Source organism: Electrona antarctica, assembly GCF_951216825.1.
Source record: "Electrona antarctica genome assembly, chromosome: 5".
Classification (NCBI taxonomy): Eukaryota; Metazoa; Chordata; class Actinopteri; order Myctophiformes; family Myctophidae; genus Electrona; species Electrona antarctica.
The window spans coordinates 14,370,050-14,392,415 of NC_136810.1; the positions used below are offsets into that span (position 1 = coordinate 14,370,050).

At 42.0% G+C, this 22,366-nt stretch overlaps 1 protein-coding gene across 1 annotated transcript; it reads left to right on the top strand.

The window, feature by feature from the left end:
• The first annotated feature begins 7,667 nt into the window (after positions 1-7,667).
• On the top strand, positions 7,668-21,842 carry mrps35 (mitochondrial ribosomal protein S35). Its single transcript, XM_079500716.1, has 9 exons — positions 7,668-7,837; positions 8,307-8,368; positions 8,750-8,917; positions 10,490-10,550; positions 10,635-10,774; positions 12,887-12,996; positions 14,852-14,921; positions 20,299-20,406; positions 20,960-21,842. Exons 1-9 carry the CDS (start codon positions 7,705-7,707, stop codon positions 21,119-21,121), a joined length of 1,014 nt encoding a protein of 337 aa, XP_079356842.1. The 5' UTR covers positions 7,668-7,704; the 3' UTR covers positions 21,122-21,842.
• Positions 21,843-22,366: the final 524 nt, after the last annotated feature.

Consider the following 22,366-nt stretch of genomic DNA (forward strand, 5'->3'; position numbering starts at 1 on the left):
AGCCCTGTACCTTACCGTACTGGGATGAACCTTGTAACCTAGTAGTGCTCATGGCTCCAGTACACCACACCCCATTTTGGCCACATGTGACCAGTTTACAAAGTTTAACACACACACACATTCAAAAGATCAAAAATAAAATAAAAACCTAGCTAAAAGGATAACATAAAAGGCTCTATATGTATTCAATTCATCAACATAGCAAAATAATAATAATACACGTAATCAACAAATGCAAAACACTGTACAAATAAATCTCTATGGGAAAAATGAATGATTCTAGGCTTAAAATATTGATATAAATATTTGTGTAAATCTCTATGGGACAAAACAAATTTTCAGTGGTACCACAGCCACTGCTATGCCCTATATAGGGCCCAGTGCCAACCTTTGGCATCCTTGGCGAGGTTAATTACAGTAGGTTAATTATAGATCCAGGTCTGCTGTCGGAACACCTGAGACATGGAGGTGCTGTAACAAGGTGTTACTCACAATCTCTAAATCCAAATCTAAGGGTGCGTTCGGAAATGCGCACCGGGAATGTGGTCAGTTTGTTGAGTGTGTGTCAAGCTGCTTCTTTTCACCTGACAGGGGAGAGTTTCCCCGGCCGGACGTAGCGCGTGGAAGGAACACGTTATTCCGACCAGTTCCTTTCCCCTCCATCAGGCCATAGAGTATAAAAAAGGATAGAGACTGAACTGGCGCGAAGCTCCGCCCCCCCAGCTATTCATGTCAGTGGAAGTTGCTCAGTGGCGTTTTGAAGCACCCGGAAGACTGCCGGAAGTACCGTCTCAGAACGTCTACTTCCGCATTTGACCACCAAATTTTGGTGGTCAAATGCGGAAGTGCAACCGAGCGCTCAATGTTAAAGCCCAGCTGCACGGGGTTTCCCGGTCATGAATCCACGGGTCCGCCTGTAGTCCCTCCTCCTACCACTAGGGCCCAGAGCTTCAACGTTGAATAGCCTCACTGGCCCCTTGCATCAGGCGCCCCGGCTGGCCAGGGGGAGGTAGTTTAGAGACCAGGATTACTGCATGTTTTTTGTGAGGGTACCTACCCTAGGGGACACGGGGAGAACATGCAAACTCCACACAGAAAGGCCCTTTCGCCAACCCCGCCTCGAGTATGGGCACTGATGACGCGGAGGAGAGAACACGCCCCCACATACCTAAGGTTGCCAGGTTTCCCTTGCTGGAAATGATAATTAAAGGCTTACCACAGGCACCACATCTCTGTATTTTGTATTTATTTTTTTGAAATACTACCGTTTAGACTGATGATATGTTCTTGGTTTACCTATGATCCTGATCTAGATGACTATTTCTATGTGTATTTGTTTACCTCGTATTTACCTTGCTTACTGTAAGTCGCTCTGAATGAAGAGCGTCTGCTATAATGCCTAAATTGTAAATTGAATTGAAATTGTGCTGCGTCTTTAATTCTCTGTCATCCAGTAACAATATGAAGGTGATTGCGTCCCACATCGTGCCTTGGTCTAGTTGTTTTTGTAATTACACACCATGTCAAATCCTAATCCTTGTCCTTGGTGTGAATTTAGCTCTGCAAACCAAATGCTCACAACACATAGCAAATGTGAAGCGATGTGAGCTTGTACTGTAGACCAGCGATTCTTGCAGCAAAACAAGGTTATACGACAAAGTATACATCAGGCATAGCTAAGTAAGAGTCTGTTATACAAGGGATAATTGATGGGTCCGTGGTCATTAAAGAGAAATAAAATCCCGACGGTGATTAGGCACCGACGCGTTAGCCGAGGTGCCTAATCACTCTGAAGGGATTTTATTTCTCAATAATGACCGCGGACCCATCAATTATCCCACTTATTACACGGCTACTTAATAAATAAATTAAGACACTGACCCAATAGTAACAACAAAACGAAGTTGCCTGGGAAAACAAGGAAGTGAGAGTTGATCAAATAGAATCAATTTCCAGGCACTGCATTGTCTATTTCTCGCTTCAAAGGTTTTCAAAAACATTCTTGAGAGCAACATTTAGTAAATTACATTGTGTGTTTGTTTACATGGCTGTATGTAGGATACATCATAAAAGCCAAGCAATGCAGCCAGTTACTCTGAGCATTTGATTAGACAGCAGTCTGTTATTTAGCTGATCGGTCATTATCAAGAAATAACACATGGCTGAATTCAGCGATTGACTAATCACAATTAAGCATTCAAACAAGCAGTGTAATAATCTGTGCTATTAATGTTAAAGGGAAGCTGAAACCAAGGGGATTACTACAGTGAAATTGTGATTAAGGATTTGGAGTGACCTCTCTATGCACTGTTGAAAATGGCTATACAATATAGCCTATACTACTGTATGACGTGTGCACATAATACGACACAACACAACACTGTAGTATTCTCAGAAAAAAACAATGCTACTCCAGGGACTATTACAGCGAAAGGTCAGCACAAAGGTTCTCTTCTGATAGCACACGGATTAGCTACAGGAAGTAGTAGACAATCCACTTTAAATTAATGCCTTTAATCGATGTCGAACATGCCTATATGAATTCGCGGAGCACTGCCCTGGGGGTCACAGCTGCTTTGTCAAATTAAGTGCAACTTGACACTGCAGCTATATTGCATACAGCTGGCCTACAGGGCAGTGAGGGCACTGGTCCGTGGATTTGTCTATATGGAGGACTGATATTGTATCCATTATTGTATTATATCCATAGGTGATATATTCATTCATATATCCACACTTGATAGACTGCATATTATACTACTATTGATAGTATCCAACTCAGTCAAACCAATCTGGTCTGTTTACACTATGTGTTGTATTTAATTAAATTGATTAAATAATTAACTAACTAACTTCCTACTCTTACCTGTATCCTGTTAGGGACGCCAGGTTGAAAGTGGTTAACAATAAGGTGTTACATTGTGTATTAACACACAAAGCCTGCTATACCAAACACATCTATAATTAGTGTGCAATCCAATCCATTAACACAGCATGTTATACCACACATTCCCAGTTAAAATATTGGAGTGATTGTGATTGATGATGATGAGTAGGGATGGGTATTGTTAGGATTTGTGTGAGTCCAGTACCGATTCCGGTTCTGCTTATCATTCCGGTTCTTAACGGTTCCCTATTTCGGTTACAAAATGGTATAAAATAACTTAAATAAGAGGTCAAATGTTTATTTAACAAAAAAGCTCAATGTCAATTTATGTGATGCATAGTGTAACATCCTCTCCTTTATTCAACAGTTGAGCCATTTGTGGATAATATAGTGAGCTATGTTTTCCTTATTTTAAATATAATACAGTATATCTATTCTGTATTTACCAGGACAATAGTGTTGTAGGCTACTTCTCTTACTAGTACTACTATAACGACTGACAATAACACGCACGCACGCGTATGCACGCACGCACGCACGCACACACGCATGCACACGCACGCGGACACGCACGCACACACACACGCTTTCTCTCTCGTCTCATGTTAATTCAATGCTGTGCAGTGTGCAGCACAGTGAGGCAACTCAGGCAAGGCGCAAGACTCCTGTCCTCTCTCTTAAAAGTTTCCTCCCATAAACTTCACTTGAAAATTACGTTTAAGAAACTTTAATAATTATGCCAACAGCTAAAGTTTGTATGAAACAATGTCCATCTGTAGACTAGAGGAGCCTAGTTCCATGCAGAGAGCTCCGTCTCCGCCAATCTGCATTGCAAGCCACAATGCATCGCTGATGCAACGCGGTGTAGGCTTGTAGATCAGCTCTGTTCCGCGTCTATTAAAAGGGAAGAAAATAAATAAATAGCGTGTGACAGCGTGTCTGTGGGAACCGATAGAGAGAACCGAAATTGAATTATTGTAATGGGTACCTGGTAGTACCCAAGCACGTTCGGTTCGGTACATGCTTGGTCCTGAGGTTCAGGACCCACACCTATTGATGAGTGACTGACTACATGGAAGCTTGTCTTGCTCCATGCATAGGTACTATCTGTTTCTTATAGGGCTGAGCTGCATCCATGGAAAGGTCAAGTGCACTAATGAGGACACATCAAAAATGGAAATAACAGAACAGAATCCTACTGTGAGGAACCCTATCAGCACGTGTTTCCATTCTCCCCTTTATAGCAGCAGTATGCTGGACCAGGGCTGACACGGAAAATCACGGCCCACTCATCTCAATGACAGCTGCTCAACCAGACACCACAGTGCACACACCCTGAAACTTGGAAGCATCTCTCTTTGTTTAGGCCAGGCACTATACTAGAGCATTTCCATTAGTGTTCTTTATGTCTTACGTATGTCACCATTCGCTACACCTTCCAACTGTATGCTTGCAGTACCAGTAAAGGACTTTGGTTTAAACGCTCAATTAACAGAGTCGATGGAACCAGGGAGAGTGTGTTTCCAATTGTCGTTGTGCTCTCCTCTTTATTTAGCAGCATGCTGGCTCGAACGACCATTGGTCTGAACGACAACCTACCTCAAACACTAACCTATTAACCATAACCGCAATCACGGAGCAGCGCATCCCTCACCAACCTTAACGCATCCCTCACCAACCTTAACACATCCCTCACCAACCTTAACGCACCCCTCACCAACCTTAATCCGGTCATTTTAACGCATCCCTCACCAACCTTAATCCGGTCATTTTAACGCATCCCTCACCAACCTTAGTCCGGTCGGACCAATGCTATGTCGAACCAAAGTCTGCCTCCCAAGTTATAAAGGACTTTGATTTAAACACACACACACACACACACACACACACACACACACACACACACACACACACACACACACACACACACACACACACACACACACACACACACACACACACACACACACACACACACACACACACACACACACACACACACACACACACACACACACACACACACACACACACACACACACACACCAAGCTGCAGGTCTGAGGATGGACACGTGTAGCCTACAGTATATAGACTGTGCACAAAATGTTATGCCATGGGTTTTCAACAGGGGGTCCAACTCCAAGGCCCCTAGGGGTTCCTCAGAGCTACTACAGGGGGGTTGTCAAATCTTTGCGTGATATGAACATAGGAACAGCAAAGTCCGTCCCTCCCTATGTTTATGTCCCTATGTTTAGGGTACCAACAGGTGCCAAAGTGGCACTGTTGATCTAGAAAGATAGTGTTGCACACTAATTACAATGTGGACTGTGGAGCGTGCGTGCATGCGAGAGACAGAGAGAGAGAGAGGGGGGGGGGGGAGAGAGAGAGAGAGAATACCACACTCTTACTTGTGGCCCGGTTCCGGCGAGCCAGCACCCATGGCACGTTCCTGTGGGTCTGGAAGTTCTGGGGAACCCCATACCACTTGAACCCTAGCATCCCTATTTTGGGGATAAGCCTATTCTGCCGAAAATATTTAAATATTCTAACCACACCTGGGGGTCTATTAGAGTAATGTTAACTCCACAGACACAATACAAAATAGAAAAAGTACAACACAAATCCAACATAGAAAAGATCATGTAAAGTGTAAACCAAAAAAAATTAGTTTACAGTTACACAGCACTGATGTTAGTGCAGTCAAACAAGTCTATGAAGCAAATGAAAAAAATGAATTTGCAAAACAATTTTATAAAATATGTAGTCCTAGTGGGGGTCCCTGCTTCATCTCGCTCTCTCTCTCAGCTAAGGAGCCCAAAAACGGGGTTGAAGAGTAATACCCCTGACATACACTATTGTTAGAGCTAATTGTTTATGCATGGTGTGCTGTGTATAAAGATGAGAGTACTTGCATTGTAGAGCCGGACCCTTGTGGGTCCATTTGGTTCCATTTGTACACAGAGCTACGTTCACACTGAGGATATTACAGTGTAATTAGTTTCCTAAAACAACCTAGACCCAGGCTGCTGCGCGTGTCATCGCCCACTGGAAAAAGCGTCAGTTATCTCAGGATAGTGTAAGTGATAAGGGGACATTGTCCAAAGGGGATCGGAAAATTGTCTTTGGGTCAGGAGTTGGTTGGAGGTATTGGTAACTGGAGCTACAATCAGCACAGCAGCCCCCTGTCTGTCACCATGTCTGTCCATGGCATGAAGTGATGACAGCACCTGTCACTAGCCGCCAGGGGTGGAATAAGTAGCTATCAGATTTGTTTACTTAAGTAAAAGTACCAATACCACAGTAGGCTATTAAAAATGCTCTGCTACAAGTACTGTAGGCTAAAATGTCTGGTGATGAGAGCAGAGGACCTAGCTGCCACTGTTAAACTGCTGCTGTCTTTTAGTAGTTTCTGCTTTTAAAATGGGATTACCCATTGAGGGGACGGTGGGAGGGCACACACACACACACACACACACACACACACACACAGGCGGGCACATACTGTATACACACACACACACACACACACTTTGTGAGACACACTTTGTGACACACTTTGTGATACTTTAAGCCACCACAGTACAGTTACAGTGTCTTTGCCTTCGAACTCCAGTCAGTTGGGGTTAGGGTTACAATTAAGGCTAGTTCAGGTTGACATATAGTTCGTATCGTATGCCTCTCAGCTTTTGTCCAAATATATCCTTTATACCTATTTTTAAGGCTTATAGGCCTCGCCCAGGGTCAGGTATGTTTTGTATTAAAATGTAATACCGTTTCTGTGTTTGCATACTGACATTAAACACTATAGATGTGCAGACTTTGCTCCGCGAATTCTTGTATGCATTTCACGCAACTTTACAGAAGGAAAATCTAAAGAATTATACATGTACCTACCTTTGGCGCGAAAGGACAGCTGCATGGCTACCTCATCCATCCACTAACTGTTGTCCTGGCTGAAGCCGTATTAACAAACTTGAAGAACGTGCAGCCAGTTCCTGTCAATGAGTTTCTCCTCGAGCTTCAAAACACAACATACGTCTGAAAAGAAACAACAAACGTTGATTTGGTGGTCACTTATGATTAGTTATGACTTATTTCATCACGACGGCGTGGTGTTTCCTTTGAAGCTCATCACTGTTGGGACGCAGCGACCGTCTGTGTAGACAAGCATGCAGCAGCAGCAGCTGGCTGCCTGGCTGGTTGATGAGGATGAAGAGAGGAGGATGAGGATGCTGCTGACACATGTCACATGTGGACATAAACACACACTGTAAAACACACCAGTGTTCATAATTCCAGTGTACAAATGGATCCAAAATTCCAAATGGACCTAAAGATATTAGGTTTATATTGATTTTTATTGTAGAGAACAGACCGACCAATTACGAACCCAATTATTCAAATTATTTCATGAAAGATAATTTATGCGACAGGTAGCTTAGGCTATGCATGAAACAATAACACACACACACACACACTTTGTCAAACTGAAATGACAGGAAGTGCTTTTAGCCACATATCCAGTAATATTTTCAGTAAGGACTCGAAGGAGAGCATGTTTAGGATTCATATAATTTGGAAAATAAATTTGACCATGCAAACAAATTCGAAACTTGTGAAATGTTTCAAAACCAATTATATGATATGCACTGTGACTATTTTTTATTACACGTGTAATACTTACTTATACTGGAGTTACACATGTATTAAATTATTAACCACGATAGGCCCCGGTTATATCTCAGAGTGCTGCGTCTAAATTGTCCCTCGACGGCCTCCGTCTGTAGTCACTGTCATTCGGATTTCGGAAGAAAACATGGCGACTCACACATGCAAGGTGTTGTTGTCCTTAGGACGAATGAAAAGCCCTGCTTTTACACCACACAGCCCTCTGGGCAGGGTGACATACGCCACGGCCCTGTCTACTAACAGACCTAATTCAAATAAAGGTGAGAATCTGTCTGCATTTGATTTACTTAACAATTCCTCATGTAGTAGAACCATAGAGACCTACACAGCCTGCTAGCTTGTTAGCCGCCTGCTATGCTAAGTGCTCTGGCTTTATCTCAGTTCTCAAACTGTTATTTTAAGGACCCTATATCACTGGGAGTGTGCACATTCAAACACTCTTAGACAGAGACAGAGTTGTGTCCTGGACACAACATGGAACCCCCTCAAGGAACACTGCAGAGTCCCTGTATGGTCCGACTCTGTCTGGACCCCACTTTAGGAACCACAGCTTATTTAATCTGCTGGTTATTATGCTGAAGATATATCATTTTTTTTGCAACGTTCCGGTATGTCGATTGTCGCTACTCACTAAGTAGTCCAATGTATGTATAGTAGCTAATGGATAAGCCCTGTGAAAAACTCACTTAATGACATGCTTCGCTTTGATCCTAACTGTCTTATTGTAAGGATTTACTGATGGAGGCAACAGAGGAGGACCCAGGAAAAAAAGAATTTCCTGGGTGAGAGAAGTGAGTATGTCCCTTTCTCTCTCTTTCTCACACACACACACACACGGCATTGACAATATCATTAACCCACAATTACAACTATGCATTGTAGGGCTCAAATAAATGTACATCAATGACTCAAACACCTTTAGCCCTGCTTTGTTGCACAGCGCTTTCGCTACAAAAAGTGAAATAAGCACGCTTGAGAACTGAAAGTTCGCATGTTGAAATGCAATGGGAGCCTGTAGACTCTTCTTTTTTGGAAGAGTTTTGCCTGACATGTCCAAAATGCTTAGATTATTATTTTATTAAATTATCAATTGACTAATCGGTTTGACCGTTGTACCCCCAATGCATTGTTTAAAGTAAAAGGGAAGCCTATAATTCCTGCCTGTGTACTAGTCAGGGGAACCCAGGACAGAGAAGATGGCAGTGGATCAGGACTGGACTGCCGTGTACCCCGCCTGGGCTCCCTTCAGACACGGATCAGTACCCTTACCTGTGCGGATGGGCAAGCCTATGAGAGGTGGTGTTCCCCCCGAGAAGAAGGGAAACCTGGAGCTCATCAAGGTCTGAATACATCCATAACCCAATAAGAAAAGTGGAGGAAAAAAATGCATGCACTTCCAAAATGTCTGCCGGATCAGAATAATACTGTAGAGCAGACGTGTGTCTGCTCGCACACTAAAATGCTCCAATTCGTCACTGTCGGGTGGAAACCTTGTATGTCCAAAACTGTTACTACTTCAGGAAATGGGGAAATAATAACCTGTTCCAATGTAGTTACTATTTAGTCACAAACTATATTGTGCATCTTGTGTGACAGTGAAAAAGTTAAGGCATTAATTTATTAAAAACTTAATATGGACATACAAGGTTTATGCCTGACAGCGAGTCGCCGACGCATTAAGAGGATTTTATTTAGTGCTTTTGTTATATTTTACTTGTACCTCAGGTGAAATGAAATCCTCTTAATATGAGCTTTTTGGCGTGCTGTGTGGCTCTCTCTGCTCTAATCTACTGCATTCATAGTGAAATGTCACTAGACATGGATGCCCCCTGCTGTGTTTGGCTGAGGACCAACACATTAAAAACAAAAGCATTGTCTTTTTGGTTAAACTCCAGTGAAAATACCATAAAGCACAGCCATAGCAAATCTCTGCCAGGAGTAGCCATGCCCTGTCTGATGGGTATTTATTTTGTAATATTTTAATTTATTGCGTAACTTTCTGAAAACAAAAATACATTCACAATATCCATATTTTCAATATTAATGAAATGTCCACATGTCACAAACACGAACAAATACACAATGGGATGACAATAACTGTACAAAAGAAATGACGGGTAACATACCGTGTGCGCCTTCTGCACATATTCTTTTTGGAGTAGTTACACTCTTGTTCTTTTTTTTAACTTATATTTTGTAGACTTGACGTGAAGAGCTGAAAGCTCCTTTCCTCTCTGTATCTTGTTTGTTATGACCAAACATGCCCAAACCCAACCGGTTATTGTAATGAGGTGATTAGGGTGTCATACAACAGACTACAAAGCACAGAACTGTAGTTGGCACTATAGAGCGTTGCAGTCCCGCCCCCTACGAGGACCCAGGAAATAATTCCCCCGAGTTGTGACAAATCATGACAACAAACAAAAAATGTTGTGCTGAACAAATAATAGTTTTTCTTCTTTGTAATTATTTGTTCGGCCCAAAATATTGTGTTTGTTGTCATGATTTGTCACAACTGGAGTTGGCTTTGTCGGCGTAAACGTCTTTAAAGGACAACTTTAGTTTTTTTTCAACCAAGGTTCATGTTTTAATTTAGGTTGTTATTAGACAAAGTAGAAGATGAGTGTAATTGTGATTAATTATTTCTCTATTATTTTAAACAATCAGCCCTATTTTATACTGTACCACGTTGTGAATTTGTAGATGTTTTTTTGAGAATAGATTTGTTGAGGGGAAAAAAGGGCCTCTATTAGACCCAGGAGACTATGATAATTAAGTATATATAGCATTTAAACAATTAAACAGACATCTATGATGTGGGAACTTGCTGTATATTGTCTACTATGGAAATGTGAAGATCTTTATACTGTGTGGGGCTACTACTAATGTGTATTATGTAAAACTTCTTTCAGATTCCCAATTTTTTGCACTTGACACCAGCAGCCATTAAGAAACACTGTGACGCTCTGAAACGTAAGCCTCTTTTTCAACTAGAAAAGCATATCAAATAATAATCCAATGGAAGGCATAATAAATGAAGAGGTGTTGTGTCTTTAGCCTTCTGCACAGAATGGCCCTCAGCACTGGAGTCTGATGCTGTGTGTGATGAACTCTTCCCCATCAAGTTAAAGAGCTCAGACTATGTTCATGCTGGGACCTCACTTAGAAACCCTTCTGCTCGCATCGTTCATCTGAAGGTAAGTGTCCCACTATTGCTCTTATCAGGGTTCCTTTTCTTTAAAAAAAAACAAAACAGGGAATGAATCCAAGTACCCCCTTTTGGACTATTTAAGTTTACCACCAGGAGTCTTACATTGTTACACAAAGAAAAGAAACTTAAGACCTAGGCATTACGTTCAGTTAAAGTGAAGAATCTTGTATTTGTTCATGGCAAAGCTTTTTAAAAATGGAAAGTAACGCAGGTGACCAAGGCCTTCATCAGGGGCTTTTTAACTTGCTCTACAGTATTTTGCTTTGAAAACTGCAAGAGAAAACCATGTAGCTTAGCTATATGGTATAGTATGCTATGAATCCACCTTTTGAAGAATATAGCATTACAAATAAGAAATTGAGTGAAAGAGTTGGAATTACTGCCTCCCGAGCAGATTTATTTTAAACTGTTAACCAATAACCATAACATTTGCGTATGTCTAGTTTTTTACGTGTATTGTTTTCTATTCAACAGTTGTGCTAGTTTTAGATTTACTTTGTTTTAACACTTACCTCCACTTACCCCTGTTGGGGTAAACATACCCCATTTGAGAAACTGCATTAGGCCACAGACCCCCATTTTATATGATTTATATCTCTGCATCAAAGTTAAAAAAAAAAAAAAAAATGCAGATAATGTGAGATGAATCATGATATTGCGTTGGAGGGGAGATAGATTTCACTGGTAAATCCCAGAGAGCCAGGAAATGTTGATGCACAATATTGGAATTCTGATAGATAACCCATTAAGCACTGTCAAATCGATCGACCAATATGATACCGTAACGTAACCGATAATTGGAATCCAAGTTTCCTGTAGGTTATACAGTAACTGTGATCCTGTGTGCAGATGCAGACGTTAGTTAGTTTGAAGTGGTTAAAAGTGAACGCATGACACACACACCCCCCTACAGTAGCCTGGAAACCAGACCAATCTGCCACAGGGGAAATAATCCCGGGGGAGATTGGTCTGGCACTCCTCAGTTTGAATTACATTTAGCTCACCCCATTTAGCTCACCCCAGAGTTGTGGGTGACCAATCATACCCCACTATTCAAAGCGAGACGTTTTTTGCTGTGACGTTGGAATCTGTTTGCAACCACCCCAAGTTCCAGACTAATATCTACGCAGTGATATTAGTCTGGCCATGCCAGGCTACTCCTACAGTATACAGTCAGTATACAGTATACATTGTCATGTACAGTATAATGCAAAGCCATAGTGAGACATTATAATCGCATAGTAATCTCTTATCTGTTCTACAAAGGGGTCACTGGTTAATCAAGAGATTTACGTTGAATGTGTAGGCCAGGGATTTAAACAGGGTTGACGTAGTTGAAATTGAATGACCTGGTTTTATGTTGATCCTTCCCCACCCGTCCCTCCTCTTAGATGTCTCCCTTTTGACTGATACCTGTCAATACAAACTCTATCGGGCCCTCCCCAAAGTTATTACTGCAGCCGTGCCTGGCAGCCGGCGAAAACTAGAGTTCTCAACAGGCCCGAAACTTAAGGCCCGGCCCTACCTGGGCCCTCATCAAACCCTGTACACTCAAGACGCTGCCACCCTTAGATCACCATATATGATGATCTATATGTTGATCTGACCCCCATGCCAAAGTGCCAGCGCTCGCCCAGCAGTCTGCTGTCACCTAGGCGGATGTGTGAAGGGCGAGGTCGCTTCTCGCCCTCAGGGATTCTTACTGTGTGTGTGTGTGTGTGTGAGACCTTATGTTTGAAGGGTGCTATATTCAGCTATAGTGTAGATTTGTGTCCTACACAAAGATTAAATTCCCATTGACAATGAATGGATGATGTACGATGATAAGAGCACCCCTCACTTCACAATGGTGTGATTCTTTTTTTTATAGCACCTCTTGTGCCAGAAAATGCAGATGTCACGTTGCTTTACTTTAAAGAAATGTATGAAAAATGCAAGAAAACGCATAGGGAACAAGGTGTAAAACAAAAGGAAAACAGAGGAAACAAGAGGAAAACATTGTGTGCTTTAGAAAAGCACACAATGATTCAATAACAATCAAGTATGCATGTGTTCTGCAAGAATATTAGTATAATGTGTTCTTATAATGGCATTCCAGGTAAAGCTGTCCAGTTTGAATCTGGACGACCATGCAAGGAAGAAGATGATTAAGCTGCTTGGGGACAGATATTGCAAACAGACTGATACCATTAACATCACAACTGACAGGTAAACAAAAAAAGCTTCCTAAAAAGGGCATGTTGAGTGTTCTGCAAAAATATTAAAACAAAAACAAAATCACAACATTCGCTTAACCCTGTTAGACCAGGAACCCCTATACAGTATTATGCATTTCAATCCAATCTAGTTGCTATGTACAAATTGTACATATTGCAACATACATCTTTTTTTAATGTTTGAATAAATATTTGAAGTTTTTCGGAAAACATAAGTCAGGATTTACAATGGTCTAGGTCTAAATGGTTTAACCACTTAAAAACACTGTACACACTTAATTGACCAGCATCCACTGTACACACTTAATTGACCAGGGTCCACTGTACACACTTAATTGACCAGGGTCCACTGTACACACTTAATTGACCAGGGTCCACTGTACACACTTAATTGACCAGGGTCCACTGTACACACTTAATTGACCAGGGTCCACTGTACACACTTAATTGACCAGGGTCCACTGTACACACTTAATTGACCAGGGTCCACTGTACACACTTAATTGACCAGGGTCCACTGTACACACTTAATTGACCAGGGTCCACTGTACACAATTAATTGACCAGCGTCCACTGTACACACTTAATTGACCAGCGTCCACTGTACACACTTAATTGACCAGGGTCCACTGTACACACTTAATTGACCAGGGTCCACTGTACACACTTAATTGACCAGGGTCCACTGTACACACTTAATTGACCAGGGTCCACTGTACACACTTAATTGACCAGCGTCCACTGTACACACTTAATTGACCAGCGTCCACTGTACACACTTAATTGACCAGCGTCCACTGTACACACTTAATTGACCAGGGTCCACTGTACACACTTAATTGACCAGCGTCCACAGGGGTCTATACATCAAATCTTTTCACTGAGAATAGCCAATCTACAAGCTCACAACAGTCGCAAATTCGCAATGAGACAAATTGTGAGCTTGTAGATGTAGATCTTGGCTGTTGCTGTTTTCAACATGACAGTCATATAAACCAGTGGTTTTCATATCAAGGTCCATTATGTATTTGGCATTTGAGCCACGGACCACCATTTGAGCCACGGACCACCATTTGAGCCACGGACCATTTGATGAGGTTTAGCCTCTCAGAACTTAGAATATTGTGTTGTCTTTGGATACGATTTGGTCCACAATACCATGCTTTATTGATGTTGGTACCATTAGGAGAGATAACAGGCAAACGTTGATCAAAATAACAATTATTCCACATTCTCTAATAGTGTAGACTTCTTGGGGACAGAGTGGCATTCTGACGCACCGCCACTCGGACTCCGACTACGTGGCTTCCGTGTGCATTTAGGGTTAGGGACAGGATTAGTAATGACTCTGAGCCAGTCAGAATAGGGGGTTTCTAAATGCCGGTGTGTAACCAGACTTCTTGTAAATTAATAATAATGTAACTCTTGAGCGTAAAATGAATGCAAATGGACCCATAATGTTCCATGTGGTTTCATCTTACGCTCTCAAGAGTTAAAGATCTATAAGGGTCCATTTGGTTACCAATACAAATTTTAATTCTCCGTCATTTAGCTGGGGACAACCTGGAACTCCCTCCGGGACCACTGCACAATGTAATTTTTCAGCTAAACAGTACGCACAAGAATAATTTGGAAAACATTTGAAGTGAGAAATGGCCAATGCAGTATTGATAGTGATTCATATTTGATCAACACTTCAGGGTGATAAAGAACCCTCTGCTTCGCATCAGGGTCCAATAATCGCCCCGTTTATTTCTCAACAATGACATACTAAACATTCATGAACCTTTTTCTCATAATGTCATTGTTTGCATCTGAATGAGTCCCATATGACTTCCCTCTCCTAGTTGTCCTTTGAAGCAGCAGAACAATGACTACGCCATGTACCTGCTGACTGTCCTCTACCATGAGTCCTGGGTAAGTTCACTTCATTAGTTTCCTCCTAATCGAGACTTGAAAAGACCCTCTGTCGTCATTACCCCAGAGCAGTCCATGACCCTGATCTCGGTCTACTCTAACCCTTACAAAACGCTCTTTAGTCATCGTCATTGCACACAATCATTGGTAATTTAGGGTGTTATTCAGTGCTGAAGAATTTGAAAAGTGCCCCATTGCTTGGCAACAGTTTGGACTAATGGATTGGATGGCTGGTCCATCTGTGAGTCCCCACTTGACTGTGTGGACACCTGACACTACTTGGTCACCTCTCGTGGTCAAGGGTTCGAACACACTAAAGGTCTTTGTGGCAGGATGAGCACTACAGGTTTGTTCTGCTTCCTTTTCCACTGAGCCATGAATACTTCATGACTTCACCATTCATATATCAGCTTTTATCCGTCCATCTGTCCGTCCGTCCGTCCCCATCCCATGCTCCATCACCTTAGTGTTGGGCAGTAACTGGTAACTAAGTAATATATTACTGTAATATTACGGTAACCCTGTCGCTTTGTGACCTTTTGGGCTTTCCGCTTTTTTGTTCTTCAGCCTTTCCACGTTTTATCAGAAGACTTGATTCATTGGAAGGGTTGTTTATACTTTGGCATCACCCTGCACTTGCAGATCACTGTCACTATATCTGTCCGCATGTTTCCATATCAGGAGCTTGTTTGGGATTGGACGCACAATACCATCTGTCCTTATGTGCCCCCCTGACACACATTCAACACACAGAGCCAGATCATGATGTCTATATTAAATGAAAGCCACACAGATGCTCTGGTGAGGCACTACCGTATGCCATGGTTCAGGTGTTTGATGATATTTTACCATGCCATTCACTTCCTTGTTTACGGCTCAGGAAGAATGGCTCGTATCTCCTAATCTAGGCCGGGAACTCTCCATGGTTTTGACCAGATGGGAAATGTCTTCATTTCTGACTTCAGCATGCCTCTCGTTTGGAATATTAACGCTTCTAGAGAGACTTGAGCGTGACCAGCGTGACATAAGAATGGAACATTATGCCTACCGGTTTTGGTGGGGAACAGAACGGCGGGACCTTTCAGAGTAAAATCTGCCATATCTGCTGGCATCCATTGTGTTACAAACCGTTACTTAAAGAAAAGGAAACTTTTCCAAGCTTGGCAATGATAAAACCCAGACATACGTAACCACTTTCACTTCAGAAATAGCTAAAATAGCCCATTTTTTCTACCTTTTTGTGTGACAATCTTGTACAGTACGACAAAGTAGGGTGTTAATTTACGAAAACACATATACATTTGAAATGTGGAGATAAAAGGTTTCTGCTCCACAGTCATGGTTTTTGGATCCTCGACACAGTAAACGCAAAATAGCAACAAAAAAGTAATACAATAACAATTTTGTGAAACTTTGGTGGGGTTTTAACCACTATTTTGGGAATAGCATTAACATTTTAACATTTCTAATTTAGAAAACATTTTAAAGATCTTTGAGAATTTGAAGATAAAACAACTTACTTATTAAAATACTTAGTTACTTAAAAAATAATTTTAAATGGGGTTTTATTCAGTGACATTTACAATAGTGCAAACTGCAAAGTAGCTCTTTAGCAGCGGACAGTCATTATGTCCATCGTCCCTCTTATGGGACAGTGAGTCCATTAGGGAGACATCAGGCTTGAATGGACCCAGGCCCTGCAAACTGCACCATTGTCCCTTTGACATTTCCCTGCAGATGGGGGGGTGGGAGGGAGACGGCCTCCCCTATCAGGTGTTGAACCTGACACACATTCACATTAAGCTCGCCATGCCCCACCAGAGCAACTCACCAACGGGTCATTACCACCAGCACCGGAACCAGCGTTGATGCCATTAGGCCAGTGGTTCTCAAAGTAGGGTCCGGGGACTCGCAGAGGGTTTCAGAAGGTCCCCAGTTAATGAGTTGATATAGCCTCAAAGTTTTTAACCTTATTATTATTATTATAATTATTATTATACTTTGGCTAGCCGATCTAGAAGCTTGCAATGTGGGCTCGTAGATCTGAAAATGTTGAATGATTTTGAAAACCACAAATCTTCTCTTAATGGGGTCCCTGGCACAACAACTTTTCAGTTGGGAGTCCCTGGCTGAATATAAGTTTGGTCCTTTTACATGAAGATGTTTGAGAAACACTGCCAATAGGGCCAAAAGATGACTCCCCCTGTTGTTTGAGAAACACTGCCAATAGGCCAAAAGATGACTCCCCCTGTTGTTTGAGAAACACTGCCAATAGGCCAAAAGATGACTCCCCCTGTTGTTTGAGAAACACTGCCAATAGGGCCAAAAGATGACTCCCCCTGTTGTTTGAGAAACACTGCCAATAGGCCAAAAGATGACTCCCCCTGTTGTTTGAGAAACACTGCCAATAGGCCAAAAGATGACGCTCCCTGTTGTTTGAGAAACACTGCCAATAGGCCAAAAGATGACTCCCCCTGTTGTTTGAGAAACACTGCCAATAGGCCAAAAGATGACTCCCCCTGTTGTTTGAGAAACACTGCCAATAGGCCAAAAGATGACTCCCCCTGTTGTTTGAGAAACACTGCCAATAGGCCAAAAGATGACTCCCCCTGTTGTGCAAAGTGCAACTTTGGGGGGAGCCTTTTCTCGTAAACGCTTTAGTCACATGAAAAGAAAAGAACAAGAAATTGTTCTCTGTTGGGAATGAATGTCCGGAAAACCGTCCTGTGCCCTTTTGGGAGGCACAATGAAAAGCACAGTGCTGCCCATTGGTCTGGTGGAAGCTGTGAGAGTGGAGTGGCGCTCGGCTGAGAAACGCAAGCCCACAAAGAGGCTGATTGTTGGCAGCCAGCGAGGTGATTTTATCTGCCCCACTCGGAGAGAACGCAGCCAGGACCCACAACCTGCCTGCCTTGCCTGGTAATTCCACTGTGTGCGCTAATCCAGACCAGCGCTCAAGCCTCCTGCCTGGGTCTGCCTGTCACCGACCCAGTGGGAGTCTCAGTCTCTTATTTCCTACTGCTTGTTCTATTATTTATTTGTAATAATAATTGACCAAATTGATTATCGTCTGATTAACCACTTAATCGTCCTTAATAGCCCTATTTTATACTTTGTAGTGCAACCGTGTCGCATGAAAAAAGCAAAAATATCCAATTTACAAGCTAATTGCATCTGTGAGATTCGTTTATTTTAGTACATTTTCCTTTGCTTGGGGGGGGGGGGGGACTTTTATATGTGTTCCCCCCCCAAATTGTTTATTTTGCATTAAAAACGATTAATTCTATTCCAGTAACTGTTGCACCCTTATTCACCACTAGAGGCCACTCAAGTCACTTTTGCCCACTCTGTGCCCCAGTGCCTGCCAGTCCATATAATGTGAAGATGTAAACATGGAGTGTAACCCATGAGCCAGTGCACATGTTGTCCTCAGCAGGGGGAGACAGGTGGCTGCTGGGCTCTTGGCAGAGTCTCTCAGCGCTGTATTTTCCTCCTGTCGGCCAAACTCTTTGGAGATGGATGAAATGACAGACATGGAGTCACAACTGTCAGCACCTCTTTATTTACTTCTAGCTTGTTATTTTGAACTCGAGGACACTAAGAAGAAAAAGCAATGTCCGATTTTTTTTATTTTTAGTTATTTGCTCCTGAATAAATACATTTGTAAAATACAAAGATATAACCAACATAAGCTGTCAATTAGCATGGTCTGAGAGCAGACCATGTTTTTTCAGTTTTAGTGTTTTTAACCCATTTTGGGCGGGAACCCCTTTTGGTGTTAGCATTATGTTATGCTTTAGCTATTGAAAAATAGCAGATCTACAAGCTCATAGCGCGCCACCGAGTGGCGCGCTACGAGCTTGTAGGTCTGCTATTTTTGAAAAATCGAAGAACGACTGACATAAACATAGCTTTTTCAGAAAACTGTCAGGATGTAGAAGACATTTTTAGAATCTGATCTCGGGTCAAAATGGGTTAACGCTAAAGTAGTCTCGGCTTGGGCCTAGGATACATTAGAAGGGATGTACGCCACTGATCTATTCTCAGCCTTAATCCTCCGCCCGACGGCAGCGCACTCGACCCACCCACTGTCTTATAGATCAGATAATGCACGGTATAGTTAGTAATGATGCTCATTAACCTCACAAACACCTGGCAAGAGCAAGAGAATCCAGGTTATATCACTGCCTTTGCTTTAACCCATTTTGACCTGAGATCAGATTCTAAAAATGTCTTCTACATCCTGACAGTTTTCTGAAAAAGCTATGTTTCTATGTCGTTCTTTGATTTTTCAAAAATAGCAGACCTACAAGCTCGTAGCGCGCCACTCGGTGGCGCGCTATGAGCTGGTAGATCTGATATTTTTCAATAGCTAAATCATAACATAATGCTAACACCAAAAGGGGTTCCCGCCCAGCATGGGTTAAGCTGACACACAATGGAGCCTATTGTCCCAGCGGGGGAATGTGATGGCAGCTAGACGGGGCCGTGGACAGAGCAGCACGTATAGAGAAACCCTATCGCTGTGAGAGGACCAAACATCAAGTAAAGGAAAGCCCCACAACACACCTTTATGTAGAACCTTCTGAAACTTGCTCTTGTCAAAAACAAGATAACAAGATGACGTCATACGGGGCTGCAGCTATTGATGCATTTTTCGATTATTCTGTCGATTACTTTTTCAAATAATCAAGAAACACGTTTTATTGTTTACGTTTCTGGCGGAAAACACTTCTCCATATTTATACCTTTTGTATTTTTCGTAAATTAATCATACGACAGTAGTCACTCAAAGGCATCAAGTTGATCTGCTACTTTTACTATTGGCCTATATGGCCTTATTTTATACTTTTTGTTTGCGCAAAAATAGCCGATCTACAGGTTCACAACGCGTCCGACTCCAGTCACTGCCACATACTAGTGTCATGACCATGGGGTGTACTTGTGGGAAAGGGAAATTGGGAGACCTGGTTAGACATGGTTCTGATGAGTGCTCGAGGAGTAGCATTTAGGGGTTAAGTGTCATGTCTCATGGACACCTAGCTGGGAATCGAACCTGGACCATTCTGCTTCCCATGCTTCTGATTGAGCTATGGCTGCCCCCAATGTCATAGCCTGTACATCAAGGTGCCTTTGGCTGCAGAAACAGGAGATGCTTAACTAGGAGTTTTATGAACATACCGTATGACAACCTTTATGGGGTTTGATACTGCCTTATGACTAGTTTAAAAACCTGGTGAAGCCACATCATAGCAGATAATACAAGTATACAACATTAAGTTATTAACTTGAAAACAATCATTTTTGACAATCGACAGCATAGATGAGGTTTAAGGAACCCAGACATCAGTCCTTGTTTTCTTTTCTGTCTGATCAGAAAACGGAGGCATGGGAAGCAGAGAAGACGGTGGCAGACATGGAGGAGTACTGCTGGGAGGACAGTCCATCCCAGAAGAACATCTTGGACACCTTTGTTGGCATGAAGGTAGGACTACACTATTGATTTGATTATCCAATTGGCGATTATTCTATTGATTACCGTTTTGCTTGTAGATGTGTGCTACTTTCACTATTTCTAAGATTTTGAATGGAGGAAAACGAGGGACATTGATATTTATTTTAATTAAAATGTATTGTGGATATTTTCCATAATTGAACAAATTAGTTCAGTGGCTTTCAACCTGTGGTCCAGGTGCAGGTGGTCCCCAGCTAAATGGAGAGTTGGTAACCAAATGGACCCTTATAGATCTTTAACTCTTGAGACCGTAAAATGTCCATTTTAATGACCATTTTACACTCAAGAGTTAAATTATTGTTAAACATCTGCATTACTTAATTTACAAGAAGTCTACACAGTTAGAGAATGTAGAAGAATTGTTATTTTGATCGACTTTTGCTTCTCCTACCGCAAAACATCAATACAGCGTGGAATTGTTGACAATCTTATCCAACGATATAACAAAATATTGAAAGTCTTGGGTATGCAAGGCTAAAAGGGTTGAAATGAGTTGGATTAACTGTCCCACCCCTACATGCAGGTGGTGGAGGAGGGAGACGCAGAGGCGGTGAGAGAGGTGGTGCTGGGGCGGCCGGAGGTGCAGGAGTACAGGGACTCCGTCACCAGACTGAAGAACGAAGGAGAGAGCGAGAGCACCATGCTCCAGTACAGAGAGGCAGTCAGGAAGTTATTCAATCTCTAATCCATTTACCATCTATTGGAAATGACTTATTCTATCAATTACTAAATAAATGGTGCATTTATATAGCACCTTTATCCAAGCCCCCGGTCGGTGATTCCAGCTTGTGTGGCCTTATAGTACAGGCAAGCATCGGCCCCTTGGCCAGCGTGGGAGTTCCCCTGACACTGAACTGAACTCTGACACCTTCGGTTTTTCGGTCGCAGCTTGCCAGAGGAGCGACTCACAGGCCCGGAATTAGAGTCTGGTAAAAGTATGGAATTTTGAAATTCCAAATGTGTAGGAACCCTGTGTAAAGGTCCATTTAAAACCTGCTCAAGGAATCCCTGGACCCCACCCTGAGAACACTGTATTAACCACTTAAAATCCCTATTTACTTCATTGACTGGGGTCCCCTACTCTTTTCCCCTCCACCAAATTATTCGCTGAATATAGCCCATCTACAAGCGTCACGACATGTTTGTAGATCGGCTATTTCTTAGTGAAACACCTATGATGACATTCCCAGAATAGACGATGGGTTCATGTGGTTAATACAAGACTTTAAATAAGTCAAAGTAAAAATGGACAAAGATTCTATTGAAGCGTTCATAACAAAACGCTAAATGCTACACCCACGTTTCCAGTCTAATCCAACCCTTTGATGTACATAGTGTTCTTCTGATCATCAGCACAATGTTTGTTGTATTTATTTTCCAAAAATAAACTCTAAACTGTACATGTATGCCTGATACAATAGTCCATCATTCAATACCACAAAGCCTGTTGTAACAAATATATGTGGGTACAGCATTGCTAATAAATGACAAAAAAAAATCTATCTTCATATAAATGGTCCTTATAATACTCATAAGATAGCACAATTTCTGTTTACTCGTGTGTCATTGGTGGGCTGTGGACAGTTCAGAAACCTTCAGAAACCTGTCTACCAATTCCATTGATTAAACTATAGCCTTACTCTTCCTGAAAAGTTTGTACGCTGAAATAGAAGACGTTATGTGGTTAATCACAGCTTCGCCTCAGTGGTTAAACTCTAATCTAAAAAATATTATTATTTACTTATTACATGGCTACCTAACATAATTAATAAATTGATCCAAAACACAACAAAGTATTTGCACTGGCTGTGTCTGCCCAGCTGCAGCTGTCGGAAAATAAGGAAGCGAGTTGATCAAATAGAATACATTTTCGGGTACTGCTAGTCTATTTCTAGCTCAAATGTTTTCAAAAACATTTTTGAGAGCAATG

What these genes read in the sequence shown, in the direction of transcription:
- mrps35 (XM_079500716.1), top strand. Translation starts at nt 7,705, where the DNA reads ATGGCGACTCACACATGCAAGGTGTTGTTGTCCTTAGGACGAATGAAA. An exon ending in CAGACCTAATTCAAATAAAG is followed by an intron (nt 7,838 to 8,306) that starts GTGAGAATCTGT and finishes TCTTATTGTAAG; the next exon opens with GATTTACTGATGGAGGCAAC. An exon ending in TCCTCTACCATGAGTCCTGG is followed by an intron (nt 14,922 to 20,298) that starts GTAAGTTCACTT and finishes CTGTCTGATCAG; the next exon opens with AAAACGGAGGCATGGGAAGC.